Source organism: Barbatula barbatula, assembly GCF_947034865.1.
Source record: "Barbatula barbatula genome assembly, chromosome: 3".
Classification (NCBI taxonomy): Eukaryota; Metazoa; Chordata; class Actinopteri; order Cypriniformes; family Nemacheilidae; genus Barbatula; species Barbatula barbatula.
In genome coordinates, this window is record NC_136764.1 from 3,464,754 (window position 1) to 3,491,453 (window position 26,700).

Consider the following 26,700-nt stretch of genomic DNA (forward strand, 5'->3'; position numbering starts at 1 on the left):
GTGAAGGAGGAGGAGCCACCAAACATGACAGACTTGTTCCACAGTCAGATGACATCAAAGTACCGTGAGCACATTCAGACCGAAGTCCACTAGTTAGTGACCCCTGCGCTAAAGGTTCTTCCTCATGTAGGCAGTAGTGTGACGTCTCTCCAGGAACCTGCTGAGTGAAACTCTTCACAATATGAATACTTATGAAGTTTATTCTCCAGTGACGCTCTTTCTCCAGTATGGATTATGTGATGCTGCTTAACTGGCTCTAATACTCACATCACACTCAAAGACTTCACTTCTCTTCATTATGGATTTACTAGCAATTCTTACCATTGCCATTCAAAAAAAAACATATTATACAAAAAGGCTTTACATTGTTTTCTCTGTTTATTTAAAATACATGTTTAATAACTCATAACAGATAAATGGTGTTTCTCCAGAATGTGAGCACATATTGAAGGTCTGGGAACCATGATGGCTTTGAATGAACGGCCCGTGGGTGAGACGTCTGAGGCTAACTGGGTGATCTTCCTCCACTGAAGATGTGTTTGGGCTCTCCAGTGAATTCTCTTGTGGACAGTAAGCGCACTATTGTGTCTGAAACTCTTTCCACACTGAACACATGAGTACAGACGCTCTTCAATGTGAGTTCTTATGAGCTTTGCCAGTCGGTCTTTGTATGAGACTGTTTTCCACACTGAGTGCAGGTGAACATCTTTTCTCCAGTGTGGACTCTTATGTGCATGTGAGAGAACCAACGTCAAGGTAAGTGATCCACAAGCTCAACTCATAGACGCTTGATCATTTATTTCTTCCTCCAGACGACAAGACATAAAACAAAGAGAAACAACATCAAACAAACAGAAATGACTTGACAGGACTTATAAGAGAAACAGATTCAACCAGACCATCTGCCCCTTTCCTTATAAAGGTATTAGACAAGACCATTTAACACAACAGGGGATAATTAAACAATTCTCAACATTAACAACTTTAACATGGGTTTTGTAATATAAGCATATCCACAATTATCGATAAACTCAAGCAATAATTTATACTGGATTTATCGTCTTAAAAACCAATCGCTTGAGAAACTGTTGTTGAATTCTCCCCCCGGCTCATCGGTAGATGGCTCGTCCCGGCGGAACCAAGATCGCATAAGTTCCTTGCTCCTGTCCGGACTCAGATCTTTGTCACCCCGGAACTTTCTCCAGCAGCCTCCTTCAAGGACTCCAACGCATCATACCGGTAAACTCAACAAGAAATATGTTTTCAGAAACACTAGAAGACAAATATATTGTAAACTATTTGCGGGCCTACAAATCAGTGTCCATGTGAACTAGTTTAACAAATGAATAAAGCAAAACTTCACTAACATTGTCTCGTGTGGTTCTTACAACTTATATTCTCTCGTGTTACACATATAAAGGAAAACAAATATTTAATATCATTTATGTGTGTGTCTGGATCTGTGAGTGACGTGTGTTTGTGATGTTTCATGCTCTATAAAGGTCTTTTCTGTCATCTGTCGTTGTTTGTTTAAGAGAAATATCCATATTGATGTCGAGCTTCAAACAAGAAACACTTTTACCAGTTACAGAAAGTTTATGTGAGGGACATTTCCCTTTACAATCCTGCCCTTGCACACTTCACCTATGAACTCTTACAGATAGTAAATAAACTTACAGGTTTATATTTCTCAAAGCAAAGTTTGTTCGCGATCTAAATCTCAACACTGCGCAAACTTCAATACTGAAAATGGCCACAAGGTGGCGCACATACACATGACAATCTGAACACACACATGAAACTAAAGGTTTTCGGTGTTTTAACACGAGGCTCAATATTATGCGTGTGAATTATTTTCTTATTGTGACAAATCTTATATTGTTGGAAAGGTCTAAGACTCTAAAATAAATATTTCATCACTGTTTTATAAAATCATTTATGTAAGAAGAGTAATTGATTCATAAATGACATTTATGTGCTGCTCAACGCCTCACAATCTCATCCTATTGGCCTATTCTTTGGAATGAACCGATACCATTTTTCTACAAACCGATACGAGCACTAGTATTTTCATTTGTGTACTTGCCGATACGGAGTACCGATACCTAATACTTCTTAGATTTGGTTTCAATGAAAGTGCAATTCATTTGGAGGAAGGTTTTATTTCTTGCCTGTAATAAGGATGAATACAAAAATCTTTAACAGGAGGCTGAGCCAAAAATATACATACCACCTTGGTTTTAACACAATAAAGGCAATGTCATCACATTAGACAAAATATGAACATAACCAGATCAAGGAAATGAAAAGTGCTGCATAGTTAACACACCCAATAACTTAACAAAAAGTGACCAGAACTATTACTCATTAGCATTCAGTTTCACACGGTCTCAAAACAGCCTCCTGCTTTTAAGTATACAGTATTAAAGTAAAACTTTCTCTTAAACTATGTGGCACTATTCTACTGTTAAACAAATCAACACACTATGTTAGTTATTTGTTAATAGTAATTAAACATGTATTTTTGGGGAAAGTGAGAATTTTTTTGATGAACAGAATCATCTCCGCATGATCAGGTGTTAGCCTGTTTCTGCTTTCATTCACAATGTGTGACACTGAGCTAAATAGCCTTTCACTGTCAAGGCTGCTGAGAGGTATCTAATTGCCATTTTGGCCAGAGAAGGGAACCGCACTTTGTTAACCTCCCAGAATTGCAGTGGTTTGTCCTCACGGGCCATTGGGGCCTCCTCAAGGTGTGTCTATTTGCGCAGTAAAAACTACAGCAGATGGGGTCAGTGCTGCTGATGCTTGTTCATTTGCAATTTCATCAAATTTATAGTCTAAACTGCTGCTGGCCTGGTCCCTGCGTGGTTTTCTGTTAGGTGGTTCATGCTGGTTGTGATCTCCCAGCTGTTTATCCTCTTCTGCAGTCAGCCTCTGCAGCTCAATCATTAGCATCTCCTTGGCATTTGCAGCAGTGTTGGTGTTTGAGAAAAAACTACTTTATACCTAAAACATTCAAACATGTAGGGTCACCACATACTGTGGCCATTCCATAAAAAAAACACTTGCATGGAATTCTATTCAGCGTTCACCTCCGAGTGCACGAACGCACGCACGCATGCACGCACACACTTCGAGGCAGGAGTAGACTAAAGCAGAATGTTTAAAATGCCCAACTATTCTGCGGCCGACAACGACAGCATCAGCAACACTTCTCTGAGAGAGGAGCCCCTCATGAACCACTAGCTGGAGAGTGTGAGCAGTACAAGGCAGGCTAGGGAGTCCAGCATCAGCCATGGCCTTAATCATATTTTTCGCGTTATCTCGGAGCACAACATGAACGGAACTTTTTGGGATTCCCCAAATCTGTAGCATGTCTTCGAATATATTAGCTATAGCTTGGCTGGTGTGTGTGTGTGTGTATGCAACTACTACAGGACTCTCTCCAGCTGAAATGCTATATGGAAGGAACCTTCGTTGTTCTTTGGATTTTATACATCCGGATCTAACAAAAAAGGTGCAAATACAACAACAAAAGCAAAAATTGTATCATGACAGAACGGCCAAAGAACAGAATTTTAGTGAGGGAGATACTGGGTGATGGAAAGCTAGTCAGAAGACATGTGGATCAAATACAAAATTCTTACAATTTTATACAGATTAAACAATATTATCACAGCAGCAGGCCAAAGGGACCAGATGCAATACATTGTTGTCTGGGACAATCTAGCTTTCCATCGTTCAGCTCTGGTCAAAAAACTCAATAGGTTTCAACAACACCAACAATTTACACTTCAATACCCTCCACCATACTTCCCCTTCCAAACCCCATCTAGGAGTTCTTCTCAGCATGGCGGTGGAAGGTTTATTATCTCCAGCCCAATGTACAGATGGGCCTCATTCAAGCTATGGAGGATGGATGTGATCAAATTGAAGCAGCATCCATACAAGGGTGGACTCATCACTCCAAAAGATTCTTCCCACGTTGCCTTGCAAATAAAAATATAGCCTGTGATTTTGACGAGGCCCTGTGTCCAATCCAGCTAGGTGGAGAGATGTTTAGTTTTTTATATTCGGTACTGACTGAACTGGATATGTAATTCGTTACAGTATTACTGTAAGATTACAGTATAGTACGGTCAGTAATGAAAACTTGAGAATGTTTTGTTGAAATGTTCAGTATTGATTGACTTGAGTACATGAAAAGAAATGAATATTTTCATTAGTCTGCACAATTGGTCTCATGTGTCATATTTTTACAGTTTCATTGTGTAAATGCTAAAAGTGTTTTAGGTCGAGCAAAGGAGTGTGTCACTGATTCAAATATAATCAGACAACATGTCATGACAACAAAATAAGGTTTTTATAAGACATTTTATTGTTTTGAAAAGAGTTTTGCTAATTGTTTGAAGGGGTTCGGAAAAAATATTTGTAAAATTGTGCTGAAGCAATTGAAAACTGTAAGTGGAAAATTCATTGATGCATCACTCCTCGTGGACACTTCAGACACACTAAAACAACATTAAAACAGTTTACTTTATATAAACAATTACAAACATATTTCAATATAACTCATCAAAATATAATTAGTAAATGTGTAAAAAATTTACATCTACAAAATGTCTTTACATTTTAATTATTACAAACCACAAATAATAAACTAAACTAAACTGAAACTATTTACACTAAAGTAAGTTATTAAACACAAACTCTTACATCTGTCAGATCAAAACACATCTAACTATAAACAATAACACATTTAAGTTTATTAAAATCTTTCATTTCTCACCTTTTGGTCTCTTTGGAGAGATTCATGATGAACACACAGTGTCAGAATATAAAGAGTTAATCTCAAACCTGTAAACAAAATACTGATGTGTTATGTGTCATCTCAGAAATACACACTTCTTTCCCATCAGTCCGTCCACAACATTGAGCTTCACATTTGCTCTTAACAGTGAAACTCAGTTTTCAAAACGTCACTTTTAATGTTTTGAGTTTATAAACACACTTCCTGATTCCAAAAACAACACAATATTCAAGACAGTTCTTCAACCAATAAACTTAATGTGATGTTCAGATCAAGACGATATTAAATCTACTGAATAAACATGAGGCTGTTTATACTTACTGTGTTTTTAGCTTGTTTATGATTTATTTTCTTGAACGAGGCTTTGCTGTAAAATGGCTCCTGCTGTAATAGTTTCACTTTCACCTGCAGCTTCCTGTGAAGGAGGAGGAGCCACCAAACATGAAGTCTGGCAAACATTACTGTATTGTCAGGATCCGGGCTCAAGCTCGGTCTCTGGTGTGAGAGACAGTCACTACACCAATCGAGTTCAGTAGATCAGTTTATTAAAGGGAAAAATACCCAAACGCAAATAATAATAATAGATCAACAATGCAGGAGAAACAAATCCACAATGTCTAAAGGTAGAAAATTCACAAAGGCAAAAAACATGAATTCCTCAAGACCCAAAACTAGAAAGTTCAAAAGGTAATCCTGTCTCGGTAGACACAATAGTCCACGCAGGTGTAACACATGTGATGGTGCTACACATACACACTTAGAACAAAGAACTAAGGCAAACTAAGGGTTTAAAACCTGTTCCACGTCAGGGCCCTTTTTGAGCATACGGGCGAACATAAACAAACTTTTAATTAATAAATAAACTCAAACGTATGTTACAATGAATACTCGCACACCGAACAGGTTCAGGTAAAAGTTGCCAGAGTTTATTGGTGGCACTCACACAAAGGCTACACACAAGGATGGTCCCCAAATTACCTCAGCAGAGATGAGCGTTCACATACATCCACAGCACAGCAAACCAAATTGAAGAAAAGAGATACAAGCAAATCATAAAATGACTTCAAAGGAACACCATAGTGAAACACTCTGCATACGGTTAATAGATGGCTCATCTCTGCCTACAGCACCTTACCGTCCATCCTTGTGGTACTCACACAGTGAGAGGAGTTCGACAGAAAACAAAAAAAACAAACAAACAAACAAAGAAATAACTAGTCCGCCTGGGCCACCATACTTGGCCGAAATACCCTGTTTTACCGGCGGACTAGAGCAAACATCATCATACATCAAAACTGAAAAACCCCAAAAATAAAGGAATAACAAGAGCAACGATTAGGCTCCAAATAGCCGTTGCCACACTGCAAAGGAAAAACAAACCACTTTATTATATTAAAACCTTGTCCCACATTCCCTAATCATACAACCCTCCATACCCGTATAACTAGTCCAATGAGCCCCGCCCATGTGCGCCCTCGCACACAGTCGCGCACAAACACTTCCCCGATTCCGGCATACACATCCGCCTACTTCCGACGTCACCAAACTACAATATACAACACGTTAAAACTTTATCCTATTAAAACCAACATCCTATACACCACCATAATCAGACGGGTTACCTTTTCGATGTTCCCCTCGAGTGTTGCACAGGACCCGTCTACCACGCAACATCCACCTGAGAGTCAGTGTGTCACCCTCTATTCTTGCCGGCCAGCAACAGACACACTCACAACTCCTTCCTACCAGCTGCCTTTATCCCTCCAGCCACGCCCCTTCTCTTGGTTAACTCCTTCGGTCGTACCCGCTACATTCCACCCCCTCGAATTGCATCGGCGACCCGACGATGAAAAAAATTTTTTTCTAATCATCTACCTGCGTTCCCCCAGCTGATCTTAGCAACCGATAGGGGTTTGAATGTCTACCAGCAGTACTTCTAACAGATCTGCGAGGACCCTTGCCTATTTGCGGGGCGTCTTCTATCCCTTCAAACCCCCTTTCCTCTCCAAGACCGCTTACCGGTGAGTCTGGACATCCATTCTCTTCCCCTGAATCATCCTGGGACATCGCCACCGGGTGAAACTCTACCTCACAATCAGCCATATGAACCTCACTTTCCTCCTGGGCCTCTCCTTCGGCCCCAGAACGGTCTCCTATCCCCACCACTGCAGCGGGTACACCCCTGAGTTCCGCTCTGTGTACCTGTCGTATTGGACCCTCTTGGCCCACAGGGATAATAGTGTAAGGGGCACCCCCTTCCCTAGGCTGCCGCACCACTTTATACAGAGTGGCATCCCACCGGTCCTGAATCTTATTACGGCCCTTAATGGCATGATTACGGGTATACACAAACTCCCCCTCCCCTATACCAGTGTCATTTACCTTGGGCTCGTAATTCCGATCTCGTAACTGCCTCCTTGCTTGCAACCGTTCCCTTACATGCCTATAGGCCTTCCCCAATAACTCCTGATGTTCCCTCACCCAATCTTCCACCCCACCGTCTCCCTCTGCAGTCTCATCTCCAAACAGAAAATCCACCGGTAGACGGGGCTCCCTACCGAACATCAGGAAATAAGGCGTCCTACCCGTTGACTGATGGACTGTGGTGTTATAGGCATAGACTAATTGCGCTAGGTACCGCGGCCAGCGTCTCTTCTGATCGGGGGGTAAAGTGCGTAGTAAGTCATGCAAGGTACGGTTAAATCGCTCACATTGCCCGTTACCTTGTGGGTGGTACGGTGTTGTACGACTCTTCTGAATATTATAGATTTTACACAGCTGCCGTATTAAGCTACTCTCAAAATTTCTGCCTTGATCGGAATGAATCCTACTAGGGGGGCCAAACAAATTAAACCAGTGGGAAAGTAGAAACTTCTGCCTTAACACCAAAGCATAGCGCATCTACTATATCCCCTGACGTCTCATGCAGCTGTGGTTCACTATACTGACGAGACAAAGCATCCGCATTACCATTTCGGGTCCCTGGGCGGTACTTCAGTGTCAAATCAAATGCGGCAAGCTGGGCAGCCCATCTTTGTTCTACTGCTCCCAATTTAGCTGTATTCAAGTAACTCAAAGGGTTATTATCAGTGTACACAACACAGGGTGACCCTAGCAGATATTCCCTAAATTTCTCCGAGACTGCCCACTTAAGGGCCAGGAACTCTAACTTCATTGAACTATAGTTCTGCATGTTTCTCTCTGATGGCCTAAGGCCACTACTCGCAAACGCCACTGGTCGTCGCTGCCCATCATGTTCCTGCGATAATACTGCCCCTAACCCCGAGTGACTGGCATCCACCTCTAACACGAATGGCTTCTGGAAATCTGCCTAAGCTAAAACCGGAGCGGAAATCAAAGCTTGTTTCAGCTGATCAAAAGATGTATCACACGCTGTACTCCAACATGAGGCAATAGGCTTCCTCTGGGTTTTACCCCGCTTCCTTGCCACACTTAACTGCGCTACTACTTGATGTAACGGTGCTGCCATCTTTGCAAACCCTGCAATAAATCTGCGGTAGTAACTGGCAAAACCAAGAAAAGAACGCAGCTCTCCCAAGTCACTAGGAGTTTTCCATTCCCTCACCGCTGCAACCTTATCAGGGTCTGTCGCCACCCCCTCCGTCGAGACGACATGGCCAAGGTACTTCACCTGTGTCTGAAAAAAATTACACTTAGACAATTTTGCCTTCAAGCCCTGTCTCTGCAACCTACAAAACACTTCTTCCAGCCTCCCCAAGTGCTGGTGCACCGAAGATGAAAACACAATTAGATCATCCAGGTATAACAACACGGATTGGTACCGACAGTCTCCAAACATACGCTCCATAAGGCGCTGGAAAGTACCAGGCGCATTACATAGCCCAAATGGCATTCTATTAAATTCAAATAGTCCAAACGGGGTGCAGAAAGCAGTCTTAGCCCGGGCTTTCTCTGCCACCTCCACCTGACTATAACCACTGGCTAAGTCCAGCGTAGAGAACCATTTTGCCCCAGTGAGCCCATCCAAAGACTCCTCGATCCGTGGCAATGGAAAAGCATCCTTCCTTGTCTTGGCATTTAACTGTCTATAATCCACACACATTCTCAAACCTCCATCCTTCTTTTGCACTAACACAATTGGAGATGAATAAGGGCTACTACTCTCCCTGATGATTTGACTATCCAGCAGCTGCTTAATATGAGCTCTCACCACCTCATACTGTGAGGGGTGAATCCGCCGATAGGGCTGGCGAACCGGAGTCTTGTCTAAAAGGGGAATTTCGTGTGCTATTAGGTTAGTGCAACCAACATCAAAGTCGTTCTTTGCGAACACTGTACGGTACTTAGTCAGCAGGGCCCTAGCCCTCAACTGTTCACACTCATTCAACCCATCAAAGGAAGGAAGATTCCACCCTCCCTCCAACACTTCAGCTTGCTGAGAAATCGCCACCGTAGTGTTCTCCCTGTCGCTAGATGGAATTACAGACTCATTTTGTGATGACTGTTCGCCCACTACATTGGCTATACGTACCCGTGCCACCACCCTCCGCGGACTTAACCACGCGTCTGAATTGCCCACATTAGTCCCAGGTATATATGCCACTCCATTGTCTGAAGGGATAAGTGCTGGCGATACCAGTAACCCCTCTGGCAACCCGCCCTCTTCAAAATCCGACGGCTCCACCAAAAAATCAACATGCCCCTGCGACGGGACCTTAGGGCATGTGACGGGGAGAAATGTTAATGCCCCCGCCTCCACATGCACTGAGCCCCCTCCCCGCACTTTAACCCTATAGGCTTCGGGTGAGTTCAGGATTGTTTCCTCAACCTGGCAATGCCTCAAAGCTCTTCTCCATCCCGAGTCCAACTCTTGCACTACCGGAATGTCAAAGAGGCTAGTGCCATGTTGCTGAAACAACTCCTGATAAAATCCCTTAATGATGTTCATTCCTAGCACCCCCGGTGTTCCTAGCTTCTTAAAACGCATCTGGGGGTCTTTGGGATCTTTCCCTACAAGTACGCCCATAGCTGGCATGTAATTCCCCAAAATCGTGACATCTAATTCCAGATAGCCCAGATAAGGTAACTCTAACCCATTACCCGCCCTCAGGTCTAACCACGAGCAATTCTTTAGCGGAAATTGAGAAAACCACTCATTATAGCAACCCTTGGTTATAGTTGTAACCATTGACCCCGTATCCAACAAAGAAGGAATTATCCTATCCCCAAACATCACCTCTACTACAGGGCAATGGCTTACAAGTATTCGCGTGGTCTCGCAAACAGAGCCTGGTGCTTTCCCTACCAGCGTGTGGCTCTGCACACTGGCGGTTTCTAGTTTCCCTGTTGAGTCACATTTTCCTTTCCTGCTTGTATTACCCTAAGCTGTGGAGGAGCAGAACAATAACGTGCCATGTGACCCAACTGATCACACCGAAAACATCTCAATTCGCTCTCCACCCTCCTTCTATTTCTAGAGGGAGGAGCAGGGGAGGGAGCATTTACACTCATTTTTAATGGGTTTAGTGCCTTTACCAGGGAATCCAACTGACTCTGCTGTGCCTCAATTAGAGCTCTAAGTTCTGCATACTCAGATTGATTTACAGGTTTCTGCTCATTGAACCCTGTGACCTGAGCCTCATTAGAAAAATATGGGGTATCCTTTGGCTTTTGTTTAAAATACTGTCCCTCACATTGTGCTATCCATTGAACAGCTTCCCTGCGTACTTCACGAATCGTCCAATTCGGATTTGCCCGTACTTGATCTCTTAGTCTCACACCCAATGTTTGGTCTCTCACCCCATCACAAAATTGGTCACGAAGATATTTTTGAGCTTTAGCCTCGGCCAGTTCGTTTGATTTCACAATTTGATCCATTAAAGTCATCAAGACATGGGAATAATCTAACAAAGATTCCCCCTCCCGTTGTTTACGATTAAAGAATCGACGTTGCAGGGAAATATGAGAGTGTGAACACCCATTAACTTCTCTTAGCACTCTAAATATACTTTCTACACATTCCTTTTCTGCCTTTGGGAGATATTTATCTTCTAATCGAGCGGCACCCTCTAAATGATTATACACCCACAATGCTTTCTCTTTAGCTGTAGCTTTAGTATGAACATGCATTTCAACTAGTTCAATCCATTCTTCTACAGTAAGAGCATCAGTCCCATTCAAAACTCCTGAGAATTTTGGTACCTTCTCAGCCTGTTGAATAAACAACACTTGTTGCCCTCTGTCCATTACAGCTGAGTCAGCATTGGCCATATTTCCACTTGAAGTCCCTGGAGAGGCTGGTGAATCCACCTCCCGTCTTTGCTGCTCGGAATCCATAGAGCCACTTGCACTCTTTTCCAACAATGTAATCCGAATCCTTCCACAATCTCCGCCGTCCACCACAGCCTAAGGTTGCTCTTGTTAACCCCCCCCAAAAAATAAAAAACAATTACTCCCACCAAAATTATCTTTATGCCACCAATAAAGAAAAGCCGACTACGCCAAAATGTTACAATGAATACTCGCACACCGAACAGGTTCAGGTAAAAGTTGCCAGAGTTTATTGGTGGCACTCACACAAAGGCTACACACAAGGATGGTCCCCAAATTACCTCAGCAGAGATGAGCGTTCACATACATCCACAGCACAGCAAACCAAATTGAAGAAAAGAGATACAAGCAAATCATAAAATGACTTCAAAGGAACACCATAGTGAAACACTCTGCATACGGTTAATAGATGGCTCATCTCTGCCTACAGCACCTTACCGTCCATCCTTGTGGTACTCACACAGTGAGAGGAGTTCGACAGAAAACAAAAAAACAAACAAACAAACAAACAAAGAAATAACTAGTCCGCCTGGGCCACCATACTAGGCCGAAATACCCTGCTTAACTGGCGGACTAGAGGAAACATCATCATACACCAAAACTGAAAAACAACCCCAAAAATAAAGGAATAACAAGAGCAACGATTAGGCCACACTGAGTCCAAATAGCTGTTGCCACACTGCAAAGGAAAAACAAACCACTTTATTATATTAAAACCTTGTCCCACATTCCCTAATCATACAACCCTCCATACCCGTATAACTAGTCCAATGAGCCTCGCACACAGTCGCGCACAAACACTTCCCCGATTCCGGCATACACATCCGCCTACTTCCGACGTCACCAAACTACAATATACAACACGTTAAAACTTTATCCTATTAACACCAACATCCTATACACCACCATAATCAGACGGGTTACCTTTTCGATGTTCCCCTCGAGTGTTGCACAGGACCCGTCTACCACGCAACAACATCCACCTGAGAGTCAGTGTGTCACCCTCTATTCTTGCCGGCCAGCAACAGACACACTCACAACTCCTTCCTACCAGCTGCCTTTATCCCTCCAGCCACGCCCCTTCTCTTGGTTAACTCCTTCGGTCGTACCCGCTACATGCTATATAGATGAAATTGAATTGAATTTTTGAGAATTACCTGATTTGTTTCTCAGTTTACAAAACCACGTGTCACGGCGCCATCTTGGAGACCCCCCCCAGTATCAGAATAAACTCGTCATTAATGATCAAACATATGTGTGTAAGACATAATTTGACATTGTTAAGGGTTTATACTTTTATTTGTGTACAATAACATTGACAACAAAAGTGCATTTATAAAATAAAGAAAATATAAAAGGTGCGCTCTCAGCCGTCACTGTCTGTAATATATTTCTGAAATCTCTTCACAATATAAAGACTTAAACTCAGTGAATACATCACAGAAACACTCAGATCTGTATAGTGTGCTCGGCTATAGATCATTCCACACCACCAATAAAGTGTTTTTTGTTATTCGTGGGCTTTGTTAGTATTCATATTTATATTATTAATCAATACTTGCACATTATATGTTAACAGTTATTTACTGTTTTACAGTAAATACAAATTTACAGTTTTCTTTCAGGAAAGTTTCTGCATCACTGAATCTCTGAGATTATTAAATCAGTTCATGTTAAAGACAGAACACATGACAGACATATGATGTGTAACTGTGAGCTCATGTTGATCATAGTCTGAACCATTTGATAAAGAAATGACCAATAAAACATATGAAGTTTGATCACATTCTTTGTTCTAGTTGCTTCAGAATATTTCACCTTGATGTCCATTATAGGTGTTTGGTGTTTATCTCTCCAGGTGTGAAACACATCAATATTCATCATCACTTACACTCCCTCACATGTGGAAAAAGTCATTATATTTTTTTATGTCAACGATCATTTAAGCATCAATTTGTCTGATGCCTAAAACTATTATTTTATTATAAGTATTTTATTTTAAGTTCATTCTTTAAACCAGTAAATGTAGGTGTCCATTGACCATGTTATAATGTATTGTCACCAGACACACGTCAGACTTTAGGAGCTCAGAGATACAGGATGATACAGAATATGAGATCAGAATGTTATACAAATGGAAATAATGATAAATAAGACACTTTTTAGCGCTTCACAGCCGTCACTGGTGATGTCACAGTCTTCAGAGAGAAAAAGGCTCAGATGATCTTTACTGAATGAAGGGAATCCTTTCACTCTTCATGTGATTGATACAGTCAAGGATCAATACTGTAAAACATTGAGGAGAAACCACAGATATGATATTAATATTCACTCATCTCAGTCATTATCAACATCATGTCACAATGACTTTATACTTACAAATCATATTAAATGAATCTGAGAGAGAGAAAACAATACAAGAAGTGCAGCCACACCAACATTAACACAAGTGTGAGTACAAAACATTTCTGTCACTTGTCCACTGTAAATAAATCTACTTAAAAATGTCTCGAAACAAATATGTATTTTTGTATACACTGAATAAGACTAGTCCTAAAATGTGTCTAAGTATCCAGTCTACAAAATAATCTTTATTAAAGGAAATGAAAAGACTACCATGGGAGTCAATGGTGACCCACAACGGCTGAGTTACAAACTCTCGTGTTTAATCATTTACACCTTGTGTCATTCCAAACCTGTATGACTTTCTTCTCAAAAAATATATTTTGATAAAACATTTGTCCTCATTGTCTTGTCATTGGTTTTGTATCCATACAGTAGAAGTTTATGGCTACCAACAGTGTTCTGTGTTTTGCAGAAGAAAGTAAGGTTGGGTGGACTTTATTTTCTTAGTTTCTTAATATATAGCATCTAAAACCAAATGATCTGTTTTTCATCTATTGCACGAGAGAAACAGCAACTCAAATAAAACTATTTTAAAGCGTGAGGTCGCTGGTAGTAAAAGAGCAGCAGGTGGATCCAGCCGCGGCGCTACCATTGGGCCCGGGTGGGCCTGGGCCCACCCATTTTAGGTCTGGGCCCGCCCATTTTCACCCAGGCCGAGGAAAGCTTTCAGCGGCTAAGAGAACCTTCTACCCCACGTGTGGACTCTTAAGCCCGCCCACAGGCTGCATAGATCCGTTCCACCTGCACGATCCGTTCACGCATGCGCGTAATTACGTATTAGAAAACGTCATGGTTTTCCTACACTATTTGTACCGTGACGCAGGCGATGAAACGTTTGACGGCAGGCGGCACAACTGGCGGCATATTCTTTGTTTACGTTTTGAAATGTCGCTTACGTTACCATGATTACGATGTGTTTATGTGGTTGCCAATCCAAAATAATAGAGTTGTTACATGAACATAGATGATTTTGGTTTCATGTGGAATAAAGTATTTTTATCGACTGCAAATCTTCAGTTTCATCCAAACTCAATTTTGCGATTCATTGCTGTATCATGTCTATTAACCTTACCGTGTTTCGATCTAAGGTCAGTAGTATTGTCAAAGACAGTTTGTGTCGTTTTTTAAATTAAAATCTGATAATACTAGTTGACTTTATGTAGTAGTTTATTAGTATGGGCCTATATATAGGCTAATATATCTATCCATTTAATCTAAATTAGTAAAATAATCCCTTCAATGTCGTTTACAGAAGCCAATAAGGAACATAACACGCATGTCTAACTAGACTGTAGTTCTTTCTTCATGTAAATTATAAAGTCAGGGGAAACATTACAGTATTTCAAACTGACTTGACAGAACGCATAGTGAAATGAGACCAGGTGGAACGAAGCGAAGTAAATTGAGTATTGTATTTTATTTAACAGTAAAAAATATAAATAAAGTAAAACAAAGCTGCGCAAGCGTGGAACAGATCGTGCAGTGTCGTAAATCGTCGCAAAACAAAATCATCATTTGCGCATGAGCGGTTTCTACAACGTCGTTGTGCGCGCATGCGTGAACGGATCGTGCAGGTGGAACGGATCGTGTACTGACAGTCACCAACAAGAGCCACACAGGTCGGCTACTGAGTCGCTGTCCTCTGTCCAAAGCGCTGAAAGGAGATAAAGGGGAACCCGTTTTTTGGGCTTATTTTAACTGGCCCATCCAGTTTTCTGGAGGCCCACCTACAATCGAAATCCTGGCGCCGCTACTGGGTGGATCTCTACAGCAGCTTTACGTTACTTCAGATCTGAAGCGAGTGTACAGACCAAACTTCACTTGCATTTACAACAAGTCCACTGAAAGTGTCATGAGCACTAATAGATGAAACAACAGAAACATGTGTCGAGTTTGTTTGTGACGGCCTACGACTTTAGAACAACGTCAATATATTTATTAGCCCACATGACCCGCGACTAGTCGACATCAAGCTTTAAATGAAGTGCCAGAGCATTCATGTCGACTAGTTTGAGCCAAACCCTACAGTGTGGTAATAGTTTATAGAAATATAATAGTTTAAAAATAATAAATAACTCACAGTATTGTCTGTAGTTGACAGTGTGGATCCTTCAGTAGATCAGAGAGCAGCTTCACTCCTGAATCTTCTGGATTATTACCTCTCAGATCCAGTTGTGTCAGATGTGAGGGGTTTGATCTCAGAGCTGAAGTCAGAGCAACACAACCTTCAGATCCAATACTGCAGTCAGACAGACTGAAGAGAGAAGAAACATAAATGAAATAATGACAATAACATTTAGACAATATCAGTAAGATATATTATTTATTATTCATCAATGTATCAAATTATGTCCCATTTTACAAGATACAAGTAATAAATTATATGATTGTAAATCACTGTCAGTTTGTATTAATATCATGAATAGTTTAATATATTGAAGTTAGTTATTAAAATTATCTCAGTTTGGTGATAATTCTGTATGAATCTGAATCAACAGAGAGTCATTGACTGACAGTCACTGTTGAGTCTCTTACATATAAAGATGATTCTGATAAACTTATGAAGACCTTCATTTACATAATACATACACATGTTTAACTTTATTGCTTTAAGGATTTTCTTACTTTAATGTCTTCAGTTTACAGTTTGTATTCTTCAGTCCATCAGAGAGCAGCTTCACTCCTGAATCCTTCAGTTTATTGAGACTCAGGTTCAGTTCTGTCAGACTTGAGGAGTTTGATCTGAGAACTGACGCCAGTGATGAACAACTTTTCTCTGTCAGATTACAGACACTCAGACTGAAATAGAAATAACAAGATAACAGTGAGTCACAATGTTAGTAAGACACTTATGACTGTTTTCTGACTGCATGATGGATCTTTCTGATGTGAATAACGCTGCACTTGCCACAGAGATGAATAACAGGCAAAGCATTAACAGATGGATCTTTAATGATCACTTCTGATCTCATTTCTATGTTTCAGGATATCGTATGAAGCATCAAGGTGTCAGGAACGTGTTGAGGGAACAAGGACAGAGAACCCAAGTGCAGACAGCGGAGCAGGTCAATAGACTCACAACAATAAACTAAATACAGCAACTTTAAAGGATTTGTATCTGTCAGTCTGTTTACTGTTTGCTAAAAGTCTCCAACCTTTCCACCAGATTTGTGATATTTTATGAACCACAACCTTTTTATCTATATTGAGCATTAGCATTATTGATCAGCATGTAAACATTTGTGACCCTGTGAAAACCCAAACTAAAGTCTCAAAATCTAACTTATTATAATGTCGTGTTCTCGTGTGTAGTTAGTTAGCCTCGTTAAACGTTAGCCTGTGTGGATGCGTGGTAGTAACGAGCCACGACAAAGGAATCGCTTTTCGAACATTCACTTTACTTCTTCAACAGGTTGGTTACACCAGTACACTCACAACAGTACAGTATACGATATATCCCGTTTAATTGCCAAACCTCACACTGTTCGGTTGTCTCGCTCCGGCACAGGGCGGCAGCTTTTCCGACCGTGCGATGAGCATTAAAACAACCTGTAGACTAAACTAGAAACTCCTCTATTTCCGTAACTCGCACATCGTCTCTGACTGACACATTACACAGCCAATAGAAATAGAGACAAGATGAACACAGAGAATAGCTTAAAGGGACCATGCTCTTTCGTTGCTACACTATCCCCCCTTTTAACAATACTGAGTCCCTTCAGTAAAATGAAAACAGTAATAACCCAGCAATTTCTGAACTATAAAAACTGTAATGAACAATATAAGACAATAATAAAACTTTAACTGTCGTATCTCATGGGCTTCCGTATTTCTCTTCCTTTAATCGTTCTCTTAATTGTCTCTTTTTCTCCTATGTCCGACATTAGTCCACGTCCACTCCTGTTCCTCCTACGTCGCCGAGCTGCTGGCTGCCGCTTCTTCTGCATACCCTGGTTCTCCTGGGGTTCAGGGTCAGAAGAAATGGATTCCGTTTCACTGCCCCCCCGGGGTGCAGATGGTTCCGGCTCCTGCAGGGGTTCTAGCAGAACAGGGTTGTCAGGTGTACCCTTACTCTTTCGCAGAATCTCACTCCTCTGGCGTCTGACCCTCGCTGGAATCACATCACAGTCATAGGGCTTGAGACGATCATGATGCATGACTCTCTTTTGCCGTAACCCCTGAACCTCATACAGTACTGGGCCACAGCAGGCAGATATCACGAAAGGGCCTTTCCATGGTGGCTGGAGTTTTGGGCTCTGTCCTTTTTTTTTAGTACTGTCCCGCATATACACCAAATCTCCAACAATGTACTTCCTCTCCTGAGCCCTGAGATCATAGATCTTCTTTTGTCGTTGTTGGGCTGCATGGAGGTGTTCCCTGGCAACGTCATGTGTGTATCTCAGCCCTTTTTCCAGGTTATACAGAAAATCTGGCACTTCCACACTGTCCGACCTTTGCTCTGCAACACCGGACCATAGATCCTGGGGTTGGTAAACCTCCCTTCCAAGCATGAGTCTATTCGGCGTGAATCCAGTGACTGCATGCTGGGAGCTGCGGTACGCGGCTGTAAGGAGTGGAAGATGCTCATCCCAGTTTTTCTGTTCCTGGTTCACGTAACACCGAATCATCTGAAGGAGCGTTCGGTTGAACCTCTCTGCTTGTCCGTTGGAGGCAGGATGGTAGGGGGTTGTCCGCGTTTTCGTGATCTGCAGGAGACTACAAACATTTCTGAACAGTGAACTTTCAAAATTTCGACCCTGGTCTGTGTGTAACTCCAGTGGTGCCCCAAACCTGGAAATGAACTCGTACACGAGTGTCTTAGCCGTTGTTTCAGCCCCTTGGTCCGGGACAGGAAAAGCTTCCACCCATCGAGTGAACTGGTCAATAATGATCAAGACGTACTTGTTTCCTGAACTGGACACTGGGAATGGGCCCAGTATATCGATGTGGATCCGATCCATTGGTGCCCCTGCTTGGTAATTTTGAAGTTTGGCCCTCTTAGTCGGTCCAGCAACCTTGCAAGCATTGCAGTGCCCGCACCTCTGTATGTGCACATGTACATCTCCACCCATGCCATACCAGTGGAAACTTTGACGGAGTCGCTCTAAGGTCTTTCCTTCTCCAAAATGACCAGACTGAGGTGGATTATGACAGGCTAGTAACACTTCTTTTTGCATCGAGGCTGGTACTAGCAGCAATAGAGAGGGACGGAGTCCTCCAGGCCTTTCCCAACGATAATAGAGGACTCCCTGATGAAGTTCAACTTGTGGCCAACACAGCCAGAATTTCCTTACTGCTGGACTTCTCAATGCAACGTCATCCTTTGTTGGAAGAGTTCCTGCCTGTTTCCACTCGTGCAGGATGCCTAAATCAGGATCAGCTCTCTGCTCTTGTGCTAGCTTTTCTTTTGGGAAAACTTCCAGCCAGTTCACCCGTGGTGCTCCCAACAACTCTGCAGCTGCCCTCTCTTCCTCACCCCTGCCAGGGTTTTCAACAACTTCTTCCCCTGTGACATACTCAATGCTCCTTACTGCGAGTGGCACCACATCATCAACGTCCTCTTCAAACCTCTCCCAATGGTCATGCAACTTTTGGCATTGTTTACAGCCTCCACATGGCAGATTTGCAACACTGTTCCCTGCTTGATAGCAGTTGCACATATTTTGGGGCTCGCCAGCATGTCTTGACATCGCATCAGCATTTGAGTGAAGTTTTCCAGCTCTGTGTTTGATGTCGAAGTCATACTGACACAGCTCTTCCAACCAGCGGGCAAGCTGTCCCTCGGGATGTTTGAACCGGAACAACCAGGTAAGGCTGTTGTGATCAGTGCGTAGAAGGAAATTCTTGCCAAGCAGGTAGTGTCGAAATTGGCGGGTGTAGAAGACAACAGCTAGCAATTCTCGTCTCGTTACGCAGTATCTCCTCTGAGCTGGTGTAAGGTGAGCGCTTGCATAAGTGATGACTCTCTCCTCTCCCCACTGAAGTTGTGACAACACTGCTCCGATACTGTGATTTGATGCATCAGTGTCCAAAATGTACTTTCCTTTCACTAGAGGATATCCAAGCACAGGTGCAGAAGTTAACTTTACCTTGAGCTGTGTGAAAGCATTCTGGTGCTCCTCAGTCCACGAGAATGTTGCTTCCTTCCTTAGGAGTTCATTAAGAGGACTGGCCAGCTCTGAGAATGCCGGCACAAACTTCCTGTAGTAGTTACACAGTCCAAGAAAAGCTTTCAGTTCATGTACACTTGTGGGGGGGTTCCAAGCTTTCAAATCACTAATCAGAGATGGATTGGGCCGTATACCCTCGCCGCTAACCACATGGCCCAGGAAAAGGACTTCCTCTCTAAGCAGGTGACATTTGGATGGCTTTAGCTTCAGTCCATAGCTGAAAAGGCGTTGGAATACAGTTTCAAGTCGATCAAGGCTTTCATCAACCCCTTTTCTCAAGATGATGATGTCATCCAAGTAGATTAAGAGTGTTTCCCACTGGAGTCCTCGAAGAACAAGCTCCATCGCCCTCTGGAAAGTGCTGGGGGCATTGCATAGTCCGAAGGGCATGCGGGTATACTCGTAGAGGCCGTAGCGAGTTATGAAAGCGGTCTTTGCTCGGTCCATCTCATTCACCGCGATTTGCCAGTAGCCAGACTGTAGGTCTAATGTAGAGAAGACACAAGCTCCCCCAAGGACATCCAGGCATTCCTCAATTTTGGGGAGAGGATAAGCATCTTTGGCTGTCAAGCTGTTGAGGCGCCGATAGTCGATACACCAGCGAACACCTCCGTCCTTTTTGCGAACTAACACCACGGGTGACGCCCACTCCGAGGCAGAGGGTGTGACGACTCCTGCTTCCAGCATAGCATTAAGGTGCCTCTCCTCCTCCTCTTGAAATCCAAGGGGAGTCCGTCTGACTGGCTGGCGTATGGGCCTAGCAGCCCCAGTGTTAACCTTGTGTGTGACAGCTGTTAAAAGGCCGAGGTCTACATCGGAAACAGCGAAGAGAAATTTGTATGATAGCAAGAGTTCAATAAGTCGTTGTTGCTGAGCATCACTTAATGTTTCACTTGCAGCGGCATAAAGGGCTTGCAGGTGCTCGGGTAGATCTGTGGCTGTTGTCAGTCGTCTCAGCTCTGAGTGATGTGTGTCATCTCTTCGTTCTTGGGTGTTGGTACAATCCTTTTCCATTAGGTCCTCCTCTGGATATGTCTCTACCAAGAGACCGAGACAGGCCCCCTTTGGTAAGGTTGTTTTATTTCTGGAAAGATTGCAGAGCCTCACAATCACTCTGCGCTCCATGGTGATGACAACACTGCCGGAGGCCACCGTTTCCGTGATCAGGTAGGGCTCCAGAACTGCGCAGACACCAGGCTTTGGATTGTCCACTTCACCCCAGACTAGACATTCACTTTCTGGCGGTAACATTGTCTCCGTCTCCAAGACCACTCGAGCGATGTGATAATCTGCTCCATCACCGCCAACGATCCTAGTGGGGATAAGTTCTTCTTCAATGAACACTCTACCACTTGTATGGATGGTTACGTTTGCGGCTTGCAAAAAATCCAGCCCCAATAGGACAGGGTCACGAATCGGGGCAACCAGTACTTCCCACTCTTTGCACCAGGTGCCAATTTGAAATGTAACTTTCAGTCCACCTTTCGCAGTCATGTCTTTTCCTGATTCCGCATTATGGAGACGTGTCAGAGTGGTAGCTGTCTGCATATTGAGAGGAAACTGTTGATACAACGTCTCAGAGATAACTGTTGCTTCAGCTCCTGTGTCCACAACGGCTTGTGTTGGAATGCAGTTTATGGTCACATCCATAAGCAAACTTGGGCCTCTGCTTTTTGCACAGCCCACTTGTGGTGTGGGGGACTGGCTCCTCCAGCGTTCTGGCCCTTTTGAAGTGATACTGTGGTTCTGATCACTGCTACTTTGCCTCGACTTTCGTGGTGGGGTTAATGGCCTGACGCACTCCCTGCGGAAATGCCCTTCTTCCCCACAGTTATAGCACAAACCTACTCCAGTGCGGTTGGGGCTTGGCGAATTAGTTCCTGCTCGTAGCCTGCCATCTTGTGTCGGAGACCGCCCTCGCCTCCTGTCCTGATTTACTTCCTCTGGCTTTCTCAGCTCCCTGGCTGCAAGGTTATCCAGCTTCAATTGTAGCCGCTCCATCTTTTGCATTAGGATGTTAAACTGATCAGCAGACACATAGCTCTTACTCATCTTCTCCATTTGCTCTGTTAGGGACGCCGTCTTCTGTGAGAGAACAGCCACCTGGTCTGCAGTAGCGTAGCTCGAACTTTGAACTCTGCGTGAAGCTGTCGGGGAATCAATGGACTGTTCCTCATCATCCGCCCAGGAAATACGTCTAGCTCTGCCCTTCACATCAATATCGCGGCCCACAGTAGCTCGATAATTGTGCTCATGGGCCTCCACCAATCTTTGAGCCTCCACTAATGAATGGGGATCTTTGTTCATTACCTCATAAGCAACTTTCTGATTATGAAGACCCTTGAGGAAGAAGTCTGTAGCAAGTTGCTCCTGCAGATCGAGCTCCACGCCAGGGTAGGCCAAAGTGACTAAGCGTTGCACCTCCTCTGCAAACTCGGCTGTCGGCTCCTTGACCTGACGGAGCTCTCCTAGTTTCCTTCTGATTGTGGTTGGGGGGTCGCGCAAACCAAAGCGGTGCGTCAACTGCTCTTTAAGAAGGGTGTAGTCCTCACGGATATGTTCAGGAAGCGAACAGACATACTTAATAGCTGGCCCCCTTAGGCTTTCGTACAAACAGTCCACTCTGTAGTCCCCACTCCAACTATGCTTTCTGGCCTGTCTCTCAAATGGTACCAGAAATGCTTCCCAGTCTCCGCTACCATCAAAAACAGCGAGCTTTGCCTTGGGACCTTCCGTAGCAACCGGCTGGCCTTGGTAGTGAGGAGTACTAGACCGTTGATCGACACCAGAAGTCTGTGGCACTGGCTGGAAACCACGCTCAGTGTTACGTTGTCTTGCGCCAGCTTCCATGGAGAGGGTAGCCCTGGAGGGACCCGAAGTACGTGCTCTCTGCTGTATTACCTCCAGCTCGGCAGCAAACGGCCCACCCGTGACATTGCGTGCCCTTTCAGTATTATCTTGAAGGAAAGGTGAATCTGTATAAGGCAGCCTCCTTTCTCTGACCACTGCCTGGGAGTTCTCACGTGTGTCACTCTTTGGCGCAGTGAACATTGACGTTTGGGGGGCTTGAGTACAACTGGTAATATGAGTCAATATTGGAGCCATCATCATTTGCAGTTGCTCATTATTCTTATTTTGATGTTCGAGCATTACTTTCAACCAGTCTGGGGGTTGGCTGACATCAGAAGCTGCTGCCATGGCTCCCTGACACAATTCCTCTTGAGACATCTCTTAATTATAATTAAAAGAAAATTTCGATCAACTTTACAAATGTACTTGAGGAGTAATTGAGTCTCTCATCTCCGTCAATTCACTTACAGTTGAGTCCACACGGTTCTCATCGGCGCAATGACGTAGCCCGCTTGCCCTCTCGTACTCAAAGATTGTTAACAATTAGCTTACTGTTCATCCGCTGTTGTCTCGCCGGCGTCCGATGGCCCTTTCCTCGTTGGCAATTGCAGTTGTAATTTCCAGATGAAATCTCCACTTCTGACACCAGTTGTCGTGTTCTCGTGTGTAGTTAGTTAGCCTCGTTAAACGTTAGCCTGTGTGGATGCGTGGTAGTAACGAGCCACGACAAAGGAATCGCTTTCCGAACATTCACTTTACTTCTTCAACAGGTTGGTTACACCAGTACACTCACAACAGTACAGTATACGATATATCCCGTTTAATTGCCAAACCTCACACTGTTCGGTTGTCTCGCTCCGGCACAGGGCGGCAGCTTTTCCGACCGTGCGATGAGCATTAAAACAACCTGTAGACTAAACTAGAAACTCCTCTATTTCCGTAACTCGCACATCGTCTCTGACTGACACATTACACAGCCAATAGAAATAGAGACAAGATGAACACAGAGAATAGCTTAAAGGGACCATGCTCTTTCGTTGCTAGAATAACAAGCATCAAATATTAATTTCACTGAGATTTCAATCTTTAAAATGACATTATTCAGTCAATATTGAAGATATTGTTGTCATATTTTCACAGAATATTCTGTAGGATGATTTTATGTAGAAAACAGTAAAAAGACTTTTGCTTTCTTTTCACAAGCAGCGTCACATTTATTAATGAACAAGGATCTAATAGTGAAATGATTTAAAGACAGAAGTAGTTCTGGTATGAAGGGCATGAAAAGGCTTATTTAGTAAGTAAATTAGTTTTCTGTTTATGATGAGAGCATTTTAATAGTTACATTACATTTGTTGTTTGAATGTTGTCAGTAGTTTTATATTGACAGATATCAATTATCAGACTTCTATTAAGAGGACATTCCCCTCGCCACAGAACCTACAATACAGAGATACATAACTGTGTAAGGGGTAGTAGTGAGGTCTTTAATGTCGACAAATGGCAATAAATTAGCAATTATTTTTTATTTTAACAGTCACATAACAACCTCATCTGCACAAGCCAGATGTATAAATATTGAAAGATGAATAATATTTGTCACGTTAACTGTGAATAATTAAAACTGTTCTCCATGTGCCAGTGTTGCGCAGTCGCAGTTCTTTGGACTAAATATCTGCGCATCTTTTTGGATTATCTGGATGTCACAGATTTAGCTTCAACCTCGCCGCTGCTTAATAACAATAACAATAAACTGCACTGTGACAAGGTGAGACATGTTTTATATTTAATAATGTTTGCTGTTCATTTCATTTAATGTTTGGTGTATATTTTAGACTCGGACCTGATGAACGTGGTCGTTTGTGGTTGTTATGAAACATCTGTCTGTGGGTTTGAAGCGATTGTCACACACAGTATAAATGACAGATGCTTTAGTAGATATTTGTTGGAGTCGCACTTTTGCTGCAGAGTTAAAGCTTTAAAAAACACATTTTAATGGATATGAGGGTTTGTGTTTGTTATCTGTAAGTCTCTGTGCATGTTCATGCATTCATTCAGTGTTTTGGATTCTTGTGAAGGATTTGTTTAGATATGATGTGGTATCATTTATGGTGACGTTACTTTGGAATATCGCTGTTGTTTGGCCGGACAAAATTGACATAACCGAGGTTTTGTTGAAAAGTCGCCATTGTCAACTACATCAAATTTACACAAGAACAAGAGTGAAACAGCAAAAATACTCGACAGTCACTTGAATTAAACAAAATCGTTTAAAACTAAATGATCATTTGATCAGTAACTCACAGTAGTGTCTGTAGTTGACATTGTGGATCCTTCAGTAGATCAGAGAGCAGCTTTGCTCCTGAATCTTCTGGATTATTATAGTTCAGATCCAGTTGTGTCAGATGTGAGGGGTTTGATCTCAGAGCTAAAGTCAGAGCAACACAACCTTCAGATCCAATACTGCAGTCAGACAGACTGAAGAGAGAAGAAAATAAATGAAATAATGACAATAACATTTAGACAATAATTGGAGAAAAATTATTAAATATTGTTAATTATACTTTAATATATTTTAATTATTTCATATATTATTTAATTATTATTCATAAATGTATCATATGTCCCTTTTTTCAAGATACAAGTAATAAATTATATGATTGTAAATCACAATAATATCATGAATAGTTTAATATATTGAAGTTAGTTATTAAAATGATCTCAGTTTAGTGATAATTCTGTATGAATCTGAATCAACAGAGAGTCATTGACTGACAGTCACTGTTGAGTCTCTTACATATAAAGATGATTCTGATAAACTTATGAAGACCTTCATTTACATAATACATACACATGTTTAACTTTATTGCTTTAAGGATTTTCTTACTTTAATGTCTTTAGTTTACAGTTTGTATTCTTCAGTCCATCAGAGAGCAGCTTCACTCCTGAATCCTTCAGATTATTGTCACTCAGGTTCAGTTCTGTCAGACTTGAGGAGTTTGATCTGAGAACTGACGCCAGTGATGAACAACTTTTCTCTGTCAGATTACAGCCACTCAGACTGAAAGAGAAATAACAAGATAACAGTGAGTCACAATGTTATTAAGACACTTATGACTGTTTTCTGACTGCATGATGGATCTTTCTGATGTGAATAACGCTGCATTTGCCACAGAGATGAATAACAGTCAAAGCATTAACAGATGGATCTTTAATGATCACTTCTGATCTCATTTCTATCTTTCAGGATATCGTATGAAGCATCAAGGTGTCAGGAACGTGTTGAGGGAACAAGGACAGAGAACCCAAGTGCAGACAGCGGGGTCAGAGGTCAACCCTTTCTGATCCACGTGCGCTGCTTCTCTCCACCAAAGACACGCCGCATGAAGAGCAGCAGACACGTGTTCATGTTAACAACAGTAGTGCAGACACGCAGAGCAGGTCAATAGACTCACAACAATAAACTAAATACAGCAACTTTAAAGGATTTGTATCTGTCAGTCGGTTTACTGTTTGATAAAAGTCTCCAAACTTTCCACCAGATTTGTGATATTTTATGAACCACAACCTTTTTATCTATATTGAGCATTAGCATTATTGATCAGCATGTAAACATTTGTGACCCTGTGAAAACCCAAACTAAAGTCTCAAAATCTAACTTATTATAACAAGCATCAAATATTAATTTCACTGAGATTTCAATCTTTAAAATGACATTAGTCAGTCAATATTGAAGATAGTGTTGTCATATTTTCACAGAATATTCTGTAGGATGATTTTATGTTGAAGACAGTAAAAAGACTTTTGCTTTTGCTTTTTTTTCACAAGCAGCGTCACATTTAGTAATCAACAAGGATCTAATAGTGAAATGATTTAAAGACAGAAGTAGTTCTGGTATGAAGGGCATGAAAAGGCTTATTTAGTGTAACAGTCACCAGCTGGAGTACCCTTAAGAACCACCAGAGGGCACTCCACATCAAACTTATCATTCACTCACAAACTACATTTCCCATAACTCACTAACCAGACTCATCAGCACTGATTGCACACACACCTGCATATCATTCACATACACATATATATACCCATTCCACACACCCATTCTGGGCGAAGTCTTGTTTTGTTCACACTGCATTTCTGAGCGTTTCC

General features: G+C 42.4%; 1 protein-coding gene across 1 annotated transcript in view; it reads right to left on the reverse strand.

Moving 5' to 3' along the window:
* Positions 1–12,398: 12,398 nt before the first annotated feature.
* Positions 12,399–26,700, reverse strand: part of LOC306891701 (NLR family CARD domain-containing protein 3-like) — a 31,234-nt gene continuing 16,932 nt past the window's right edge. The window contains exons 9-13 of the mRNA XM_079452175.1: positions 25,439–25,612; positions 24,856–25,029; positions 16,157–16,330; positions 15,612–15,785; positions 12,399–13,411 (exon numbers count right to left, since the gene is read on the reverse strand). Coding sequence (XP_079308301.1) covers positions 13,399–13,411; positions 15,612–15,785; positions 16,157–16,330; positions 24,856–25,029; positions 25,439–25,612 — 709 coding nt within the window. The 3' untranslated portion in view covers positions 12,399–13,398. The remainder of the gene's footprint in view (positions 13,412–15,611; positions 15,786–16,156; positions 16,331–24,855; positions 25,030–25,438; positions 25,613–26,700) is intronic.